The sequence below is a fragment of the Hevea brasiliensis genome, chromosome 9, assembly GCF_030052815.1.
Source record: "Hevea brasiliensis isolate MT/VB/25A 57/8 chromosome 9, ASM3005281v1, whole genome shotgun sequence".
NCBI lineage: Eukaryota > Viridiplantae > Streptophyta > Magnoliopsida > Malpighiales > Euphorbiaceae > Hevea > Hevea brasiliensis.
This window is the reverse complement of record NC_079501.1, coordinates 7540002-7550296: the sequence shown is the minus strand read 5'-3', so window position 1 is coordinate 7550296 and position 10295 is coordinate 7540002. Positions and strand designations below refer to the sequence as shown.

The window sequence follows — 10295 nt, the reverse complement described above, 5'->3', positions numbered from 1 at the left end:
GGTGCAAGAATGTCAACAACGACCCTTCACCAAGAGGTCCTTCCTAGATTCATTCTCACTCTTATTGGGCTATAGTTGCAATAATTGTTAAAGAATCGCGTGTGCATCATGAGTTGCAAGCTAGCATAAAAATGCACGGACCATACCACGAAATTTGTGAGCAAATTCTCCTAACCATCTATCATTAGAGATTGCCTTCACTTTGACAAAGGATTTAAAATAATTAATTAATTAATGCTAAATGCAAAGTTCATCATATGCTCACTCTGTCTCTCTCTCTCTCTCTCTCTCTCTCAAACAAGCATACACCAGATTGTGCTCAGCAAAACACTACTACCAGATAAAGAAAATGAGCTCTCCACGTAGATAGTCTGATATTGCTTTTAAGAGAATGATTACAACAGGGAAAACAACAAAGCCAATTACAAATTACAAATGCAACCCATACATATGAATGCCATATAAAATGTGAAACTGCACTAGTATCACTAAGTAAAAAAAAAAAAAAAAAAAGCATTTGTTGTAAAAAAAAAAAAAAAAAAAAAAAAGCATTTGGTAATGCTGTCTGCATTTATAGCCAAAAAGCATGCTTCCCGAGTCAGAGGATGACACATGAGCAGGAATTCTGCCTTTTCATGTCCTCTGTGCTTTTGTCTGCGGTAAAACAAACAGGAAAATCAATGGAAAGTTGAATTGGATACAGTTATAGAAATGCTATTTTGAAAAATGATGCATGAATAAAGCTATCTACAGTTCATAATTTTATATGGCTCGACTTATTTCCTTTTCTCCTGACTTTGAAGCCAAAAAGCTGCTAGATAATTTGAACAGTAACCCATAGCAAACTAATGAAGAGTTGAGGACTTGAAGTAGTTAGCTTTAGTTTAAAAAATGATTTGACTGTGCTCTGACCTTATTAAATTTTAAAGTAAAATGTAAGCATCACTTGTATTCGTCACAAAGTTATTCAAGGTTTTAAAACTGCAATGTACTGCTCTATGCATCCCAAGAAAAACTTAACAAAATCCACAAATTATAAAACATCAAGACATAAGGGAAGTGAAATTGAACAAACCCATCTTCTTCTTAGCTGCAGGAGGCTGCACCACTACATGCATGGTGATAACCCCACCAGGAAGGTCACCATAGGTTATTCTGGAGTCAGCAAGTGTCCTATTATTCTCCAATATTTTACCAGCATGTATAAGTTTCAAATCATTAACTGACTTGGGTAATACTGTTTTATCTGGAAATCCAAAGGCACCATTAGAGACACAAACAAGGAATAAAATATAAAGTGAATACATGAAAGGCAAAATTTGATTTGCAACATAAAGCAGCTAGTTTTCTGACTAGAAGCATACTGCAACATCAATCAATAGCATAGTACTAATAAAATTTGCTACCAATGCAATCAAATAATTGGCCACTCTCTCTCACAAATCAACCACTAACAGATTGACCAAATGTCCTTAGCAATATAGAATGTGAGCCTGGAAAAATAAGAACAAAGCCCCAAACTGGAAGTGTCACATTACATGCTAATTATGATTGAGATCAAGTTCAATAGAAAATATAGTCGCAAACAACTATTTTCGAAAAGAAACTTCTATAAGAGAAGTCTGAAAATCAAGGAGATACCCCAACCTCCATCCCAAAATTTTTTTTAGGGCTGGTGGATGAAAACACGGCAAAAATAATACACAAGCCCAATATTTCATACAGTTAAAAAGCAATTGGAATGTGTAACAATCACTATGCTTAATTGGAACAAGTGAAAAGAACATAGAAGATCTAGATGAGTAACCTTGAGGCCACTCTGTAACTAGCCTTTGCTTGAGAGTTCCAATAGTAATTGACGATGCATAAGTACCATGCCCTATATCTGTTCCATCATAGATGCGGAATTTAAGCTCGATTTGCTCCCCTCCTTCAGCCATAACAACCTTTGTGCTCTTCTGCTCAGATTACAGTTCCCACGCAGTACCCAATCAACAGAAGAAAAATTTGGTCTCACCCCACTCACCTACCCAAAAAAAAAAAAAAAAAGAAAGAAACACAATATCTTCATTTGAAGCCAAGATTTTCACACATCACTATGTTCCCAAAATCCAATGCTTCAATTCACAGGCAATGGGATAATCAATCTCAATTAAGTTTATCTTTTTGAAGTATAGCAACTAAAAAAGCATGAAAAAGTGTGATTGAGGTATATTTTCTAAAATATTTTCGTTTCAAACAACACCAATAGCAGAACTTCACACATTTCTGTTGCACTAACCTCTGTGAATTGGCCAAAAAGTTTGCTTGGTGTGAAAACATGCAAATAAAGTACATCAGAATCAAATGCTAGAGAACCAGTCCAATCAAGTAAGCACTTCATATGATCCAACGGGTTCTCTCTATAACAGCTCTATTCTTGCCGCTCGTTTCTGCAAACAGATGTAGACAGTCGATAATTAAGAAATTCAAATAAACACAAAAAATTCAAAGACCTCATTCATTCACTTCCATTACTAGATGCAGTTAACCATGCACAACAACTTCAACAAAATCTTAAAAATAAACAAATCAATGGAACCGGAGAAGTTAAAACCCTAGACTTTGAATGCTGTGCAATGAAGGGGCCAGGGGATTCTTTTATCTCTCTCTTTATTGAAAAAAATAAAATAAAATGTAAGTCGTTTGGGACGTAAAATACAAAAATCTCGTCTGAATTAAACTTAAAATAATCACGAATGATTAACTTGGGGCGACAGAGTTCCTTCAGGGAGACAAAATTACAACAATAAATAACCAATTTTTTTTAGAAAAAAATTCACCTTTCTTCTGTATCCTGCAGTTTCTCAGCCATGAAACGAATAGAAGGCAAACCAACAAAATACGAATTCAAACCAAATCGTTAAAAGTTAAGAGAAAAGGAAACAGGGGATTAAAGTATACAACTGAGAGACATAGAACGATCAATTAGTACCTGATAAAGATCAAGAATCCATGAAAGAAAGGAAAATCGCTGGATCAGTAAGAGCTAAAGAGAAATCGAAACACATCGTTTTAGGGTTTTCAGTTACAGTGTCGGTGCTTCCATCGAGAGAGAGAGAGAGAGAGATGTTCGTTGATTGTTAATTTGTCTTTGCTACTTTTGTCTCTCCTTCCCCATCGAAAATTTGAAGCCATGGTTATTGGCTGTATTTCAATGCTATCAAAACATGATAAAATTGTTTACACTCCCAATCACAGATTTACACGTTATCACAGGATCACTTCAGTCTCCAATATTTGACGAAAACGCCCTCTTATATTCTACCAAGTAGTTGAACGTCCAACGTGGCGATGTTTGGTTGGGTGTGTTATATACTGAGAAGTGTGTGATTTTTTCATCGCCAAGGCGTAGAAGACGCTGGATAAAGGCAGTTGATAATCTAACGGTCTAACGTCTGCGTAGAAAGTATCAGCAATGAGTCGTTGTGCTTGTGTGAACAAGGAGATTATTTTGTGAATCGAAACACATAATTATAGTATTTTTTTTATATTTGTATACAAGTAATTTTTTAAAATTAAATAAGATAAATTTTATATTTATATAAGTAAAAAAATATTATTCTAAATTTGTTTAATAACTTTTATGTTGAACACTATACTAAATAAAAGGTTGAGAAAAAATAAATTCGGCAAAAAAAATGACTGGTTTAATTAACGTAAAAATTTTGAATTAAAATTTTTGTAATCTTTGAAATTATCATTTTTTTAAATTTTTTATAATTTTTTTTTAATTTATATTTTAGATGGAAAAAGAGTATTAGACGTTGAAAGATCAATTTTTGTAAGAATTTTCCTTAAAAAATATGCCTACACGTATTTGCTAAAGTTGAATATATATGAAATTCATATGTAAGAAACTTATTTTTTTTAAGTTTAATTTTGAATTTAATTTTACATAATTTAAAAAAAAGCTCAATATATATCAATAAAATTTTAGGTTTTGTAAAAAAAAATTTTTTAATATTTTTTAATGTTTAAAATACTTTAAAAAATTAATAAATAAAAAGTATTATCTTAATAAAAAAAATTAAATTATATTTTTAAATTTTGATAACCTTAATCAAAATATAAAAACACTTATTCATATATTATGCAAATATGTATTATTAATTTTAAATTGTAATAAATAATAAAAACATTATTTTTTATTAAAAAATAATTTTTATAAAAAAATAATTTTTTATACATAAATTATTTTATACGGAACAAATAATATTTAATTTCTCAAGGGACGTCTACATCTAGTATTGAATGTTCTTGCTCCTTTTTTTTTTTTTTTTTTTTTCCTTTGGCCATAGCAGCCTTTTTTGAACTAAAACCTGTGTCATGTGAGTGTTGATATGATGTTGTAGCCCAGCTTTGGCCATACAAGTAAAGCGAAGTGCCAATACAGTCAAGATAATAGCGACATGCATGATGTGATAGGAGGTCGCAAGCAACTAAAGTAACAGATGGGATCCAGCAAAGGGAAATCTATTTTTTGCATTACAGATCCTTCAAGTTATCTTCTTGCGCTTTATATTTAAAACCTTGCCATGGAGGGAAGGGGATTTGAACTTGAGTTTCTGTAGTTGCAACTAGTATAGTAGGATATATGATTATTGTTTAAACTCAAGAAATTAGAAGGGATATATTGCTGGAGGCCATTCTGTGGATTCTCAGCTATCCATTGTCATTTGCTTAATTACAAACTTTATATTTTAACGATTAACGAGAATGTAGTTTGATAGCTCTAAGGCTTTTCTCTTTTTGCCTTGCAGGAGCCGCGGGCCGGGGGGGTGTGGTGTGGTTTGTTGGGGTTGGGTTGGTGGAAGGAATATCTACCCTAAGGAAAGGATATAACCCACCCTCTTTTTGCATCAGTGGATTGATCAGAATCCATTTCCAGGAAAAGGAAGAAGCACTAGAATGGAATTTGGATGATTAATTATAAATGGGGTGGGGGACTTATAGTGGATATGGAATCTGTGTACCATTTTAACTAAGAGTTTATTCTGATTACTTTGTTTCAACAATACACATGATTCTGTTATTTTTTTAGCCACTGAATGTGATATATATATCAAGAAACAAGGAAGCTAAAACGAATTTTCTTTCACTTTCTTTCCAGGAGAAAATAGTTTTATATATCAGCTACAAAATAAGGATAGAAACAAGAATATAATTCCAATTGCATTTCATAGTCATTTCCTTCAACTCCAGCTACTATCTACAATGATTTCTGTTCATGTGTATTAATCCATGTCTCTATACATGACTAAAAGAATATATTTCAGAATCCTGTAATCATAATCAGAAGCTCTATTTATGATATTGCCGTGATTTATTAGCTATATTATAAGCAGACAACTTTAGCAATTTATGATTCTCCATGTCAGCACCCCACTTCAACGATATTGTGCCTTTTCCTTTCTTGCTGCGAAATTGTGTATCCTATGCCATTGAAGAATCTTCTCTGCCACATTTGTGTACGGTCTTCTTCGTGTTTGCCTATCCGCATCGACAAATTAAAGATTGCAATATCTATGTTTGATGTTTATGTCCCTTCAATTTGATTCAATCTTTGAACTAGTAAATCTCTTCTGTGAATCACATAAAGTGGGTTGGAGGGTGGACCTCTTTCCTTCTCAGAGCTAGTAGTTCTCTAGCTGTCCAAATCAGTCACCTAGTGTTTGCATGTTTATTATAGACTGATAATATAGATTCTAACAACTCCTCGCCTTCTTGTCATTTCCATATCAGTTAAGTACCTTATGGTTCTGATTTCAGCTTTTAGAATATAAAACTTGCAGTCTACTTAGATAGCAGGAACAAGTGTATCATTAACACCGAACTACACTTAAGGGTAAAAAGAAAAATTCTCTTGTCACGCTCCATCTAAGGTGGCAAAACATATCTAAAGGAAACTGCTCATTAATTTTTCAATGATGTAGCAGCAAACAAGTGGTGGTTACAAATGCAAAGGTTTTGCTGATAATCTTTTAATAATACATGTAAGTTTGGTTCTCAGCATAAACTTTGCCATCTGTAACTTAATAAAAATGAGAGAGATGTTTTGAAGATGCTACTGGGGCGCCTAAGTAGTTGGCTCAAGCATTTTTTTTTCCCTATCTATAATATCCAATCTTACCATTGAGTTTAATTATTGCTCTGACAGACCAGAATAGTATCACAGGTGAAAAAGAGCAAAAGGCAAGGAATGTAATACCTTTCATTATATAAGATAAAGCAGACGAATCAATAGCAGTACAAACAAGAAAAGTTAAGAATCTTGCTTTGGAACTTTCTGCATATGGTGGATTGCAATAGGAAGTTGAAAAGTTGGAGACCTAAAAATTCATTCCTTTCCCTCACAAATTGTTCTTTCTTCTTTTGGTAGGCCCCTCCCCCACCTCTAGAATTTGTTTCTTAATGGTGATAATTTTATTAAAGGATTTTAGCATAGTGTATTTGAAAAGCTATTTGATATAATTTGTATTAATCAGAAAATTGTCTGACACCAAAATGGGCAATAACTTGTTTCAAATGTTCTAAGTCTTTAGGCCATGGATTGGCAATATATTGCCCTTGAAGAATTGAATTAAAGTTGTTCCTTATTTTTCTGGTCTAAATTATTGCTTCTTTCCTTCAAAATTAATGTGGTGGATGTTTAAAAGAAATGGTGAAATTCTGTATTGAAGAAACAGAAAAAGGAAGTACATAAAGCTAACTTCATTAACAGAAGAGAACACAGTATACATTAGCTAATGAAAAGCTAAGAAATACATAACACAAACAACTACACATACTAATTAATACAGAGAACACTAGACTACTAAATCGATCGAGCCAATTTTATTACTTGGAGAGTGAATAATTAAGTAGTGAATTTAAGATAAAGCCTGGTATGGCTTGAGCATTTGAATGAGTGTGCCACTTAGATGGAGGGACATGATTTCATTGGTAGATCCTATCAGCTTTCCACCAATGAACACAGCTGGTACAGGAGCAGTACACCCCATTCTCATGAGAGCTCTTTCCATTTCCCTGCCTTCAGGGTCTTGGTCAATCTCATAAACCAAAGGGTCCACTCCAATTCCTTGAAATAGTATTTTGACTGCATAACACATGCAACAGGAGCTCTTGCTGAATATCACTACCCCCTTCTCTGAGGCCAGTCCCATCACCTTTTCCATGTTCACAAATCCTGATTAGAAATCTTTCCTTAATCTCGTGTTAATACACACACAGAGAGAGAGAGAGAGAAGTCCTTTGCCTTTGCTTAGAGTTTATTCAGAACCTCAACACTATCAGACCGAATTTTGAGAGAGAATTCGATCCGATGGTTATGTGAAGATCGAAGGTCTTAAAAAGGAAAGTGGGCTGGCAATTAAGAGAGAGACAGAGAAAGAGAGAGAGAGAGAGAAGAGGAGTTTTAAAGCTCAAGGTTGTTTGAACTTATGCCCTAATGCTAGACTATTTATAGGGACAACTTTAGTATGGAGTATAGTCCTTTGTTTGAACAAGAACATAACTCAAAAGTAGAGGAACTTTGTTACTTAGATGCCCAAGTTGATGAAAGTTACATTTAAAGATAGAGACTACTGTGCTACCATGGGTGAGCAAGTTGCAAACTAGAAAAAAAAAATAAAATAAAATAAAAAATCTGCACCCTTTCTTTCCAAGTTTTCACATCGATTTCTATAAGCGTAGCTATTTCTTAGGACTATTTTCTTCCTTATTCTACAAGATGGAAGTATCAAAACTTGAAATTAGCAATGCTTCCAGGGTGGTACATCCTATTGACCGTTAGTTCAGACTTGTGCAGATTTTAAGAAAATAGGCAGCACAACCAATGTAGGGAGGAAAAAAAAATCTCAAAAGGCTAGTCAATTTTTCCAGATTCTCACAATCACCTTCTTTGAATCCTTTGGGAATGAGATGGCTTTCGGTGGCTGCAGCAATTCTTCGTGTTGTGCCCACCAGCTTGCAGGATTCCTTCATTCTAGTACGTGCGCGCGCACAAGGATGTGTGGGAGGAGAAATTATTAGGTGTATACGGTGTGCATGCACTATCTCTCATATAATTATGTGGGACACACTCCCCATATCATGTCATAAAGAGAGTCTACTTTTTTTTTACTTTTTTTTATGAGAGATGAAGTACTATTTTTTTGTACCGGGTGTATCTAATAATTAGCCATGTGAGCAAGGGAGGCTCTAATTCATTCTATATAGCACTGCATATATATATATATATATATATATATATATATATATATATATATATATATATACACTCTTATCCTGTGAGTGATTTCTCACGTGGGGATGAACAAGATGAATCCCCACACGTGCAGAAATGCAAATTCTTCTTGAAAAGAATACCGGACATTGCTGGTTTTGCTCCTTCCTTGAACAGGCCTAGCTGCTTTATTTCTGTAAAGCACACACGAGCCTTCAGGATTACAGTGACTGCAGACACGAGTCTTCAGCATACATATGCTTAAAGTCTCTGTGTCTTATCCTACATTTCTTTATATGATCATACCAACAAACGTACATTATGTGCATGATTTTTTTATGCTTGTCTAGGTATGTGCCTATATATATATATATATATATATATATATATATATATATATATATGCATGCGTGTCATATTCTTAGCCTGAGCATACAACGCACATGGAAAAAGTTTTTGGCTTTTGGATATGGAAGAATACATATGGGAATGGGAAGCATAAAAAGTTCTAGAATCACCTTTATGTGCCTCCCCTAAATTAGCTAATATGCAAAAGTCTTGATCACCATAAAAAAATAAAAAGAAAATAAAAAAGCTTAGAAGCTTGTAATTGTACTAATTAATAATGCATTGACAAGACCAATCAACCACTATATTGTCTTTGTTTAGCAAGTTAGAACTTAAAACTTAGACGCAAGGGGAATGGAAGGGGAGAGAATAAATAAATAAATAACTCTTTCTATGAGTTGATGGTTGTGAAGAGGAAGTTCTGCAAACTGTTGCAATCTTCGGTTCAGGGTATCACTGTAGCAATCGTAGTGGAAAAATCTCTGTTAGAATATTTCTGATTATTACTTGTCAGGAGCAAATGAAACAACATTGTGAAAGAACTTTATTCTACTCTGTGGCTTAGCATCTGTAGGAGTAATTAGTTCTGCTAGAATCTTAAGGGAGAATTCTGCCTGGTCTCGGTGAAATTCTTAGTGAACCTAGAGCATGATATATGATTTCGAGTATTTGAGTTAATGCATGCCTAATCGCTAGCTAAGCAATAATTAATCCGGCAAGGTTATCAAGAGCTGCACTAGGTTAACAAGTTCATATAATCGGAACTCTATAGTCTATTTTGATAAGAGTATATTATTACATTTTGCATACAATGTAGTCAGGAGGAAAAACAAAATGGAAAGCCCTTAATGCATCATTGTTCTCAACATAAACATGAAAGTAGTAATATTATAGTTGCTTCAGATAAGGTACTAGAACCAAATTGCCTTGGCATCTATGAGCATTTGCTTCAGTGAGCCTTCCAAGTGCAGGGATAAGACATCTTTTGCGGAGCCTACATATTTTCCTCCTATGAACACAGCCGGGACTGAGGGATTACATCCCAGGCCTCTCAAAGCCCCCTCCATTTCCCTTCCATTGGCGTCGCGGTCGAGCTCGTGAATTGCAGGGCTTGCACCAAGTTCGTAAAAAAGTGTCTTGATGCTATGGCACATGCAACATGAGCTCTTGGTGAAGATAACTGCAGCCCTTGTCGATGCCAAGTCTCTCACCCTATCCATTGCAAAAACTCTGTTTGGTTTCGATGACAAATTAATGAAACAATTCTTTTTTTTTTTTCTATACAGCTAACAAAGTGTGGCGATCGCTAGAACAAAGAAAGAAATTAAGCTACCTACCCAGGGGTTCTTGAGAGAAAGATAAAAACAAAACTAGGCAAGTAAATAAGGAAGCTTTGTTTGTGTGTATTGAGCTACGGTATACTCTGAGATTCATCAGGCCTTATTTATAAGGACTGGAGAGGGGGTGGTGGGATTGCATTGTTTAATCCGTTAATGATTCCAAAAAAATTATTAAAAATACAAAAAAAAAAAAGAAAAATAGAAAGTTCTTTAAAATATTTATTTGGATAAGAAAATGCCACTTATGATTTGTTTGATGGCGACTCGTTGTGCTATGAACAAGTTGCATACAGTAATAGATATAAATTATATATAATTCAAAATTGTCTGTGTTGGAATAT

General features: G+C 34.2%; 3 protein-coding genes across 5 annotated transcripts; all 3 read right to left on the bottom strand.

The window, feature by feature from the left end:
* Positions 1-341: 341 nt before the first annotated feature.
* LOC110657996 (membrane-anchored ubiquitin-fold protein 3) lies at positions 342-3161 on the bottom strand. 3 transcript variants are annotated; one of them, XM_021815434.2, is made up of 6 exons: positions 2975-3161; positions 2823-2836; positions 2282-2432; positions 1808-1958; positions 1076-1246; positions 342-654 (listed from the first exon to the last, which is right to left on the bottom strand). In XM_021815434.2, the coding sequence occupies exons 3-6, from the start codon at positions 2381-2383 to the stop codon at positions 599-601; spliced, it is 480 nt and encodes a 159-aa protein (XP_021671126.1). In that variant the 5' UTR covers positions 2384-2432; positions 2823-2836; positions 2975-3161; the 3' UTR covers positions 342-598. The 3 variants fall into 3 exon arrangements, with proteins under 3 accessions (XP_021671126.1, XP_021671125.1, XP_058008659.1); XM_021815433.2 differs by lacking the exon at positions 2823-2836 and having other exon boundaries at positions 2975-3158; XM_058152676.1 differs by lacking the exons at positions 2823-2836; positions 2975-3161 and having other exon boundaries at positions 1808-2026; positions 2282-2429.
* A 3577-nt stretch (positions 3162-6738) lies between these two features.
* Positions 6739-7496, bottom strand: LOC110657995 (monothiol glutaredoxin-S9). Its single transcript, XM_021815432.2, has one exon. The coding sequence runs from the start codon at positions 7215-7217 to the stop codon at positions 6912-6914; it is 306 nt and encodes a 101-aa protein (XP_021671124.1). The 5' UTR covers positions 7218-7496; the 3' UTR covers positions 6739-6911.
* A 1873-nt stretch (positions 7497-9369) lies between these two features.
* On the bottom strand, positions 9370-10023 carry LOC110657969 (glutaredoxin-C11-like). The gene has a single exon (XM_021815408.2). It carries the CDS (start codon positions 9832-9834, stop codon positions 9526-9528), a length of 309 nt encoding a protein of 102 aa, XP_021671100.1. The 5' UTR covers positions 9835-10023; the 3' UTR covers positions 9370-9525.
* Positions 10024-10295: the final 272 nt, after the last annotated feature.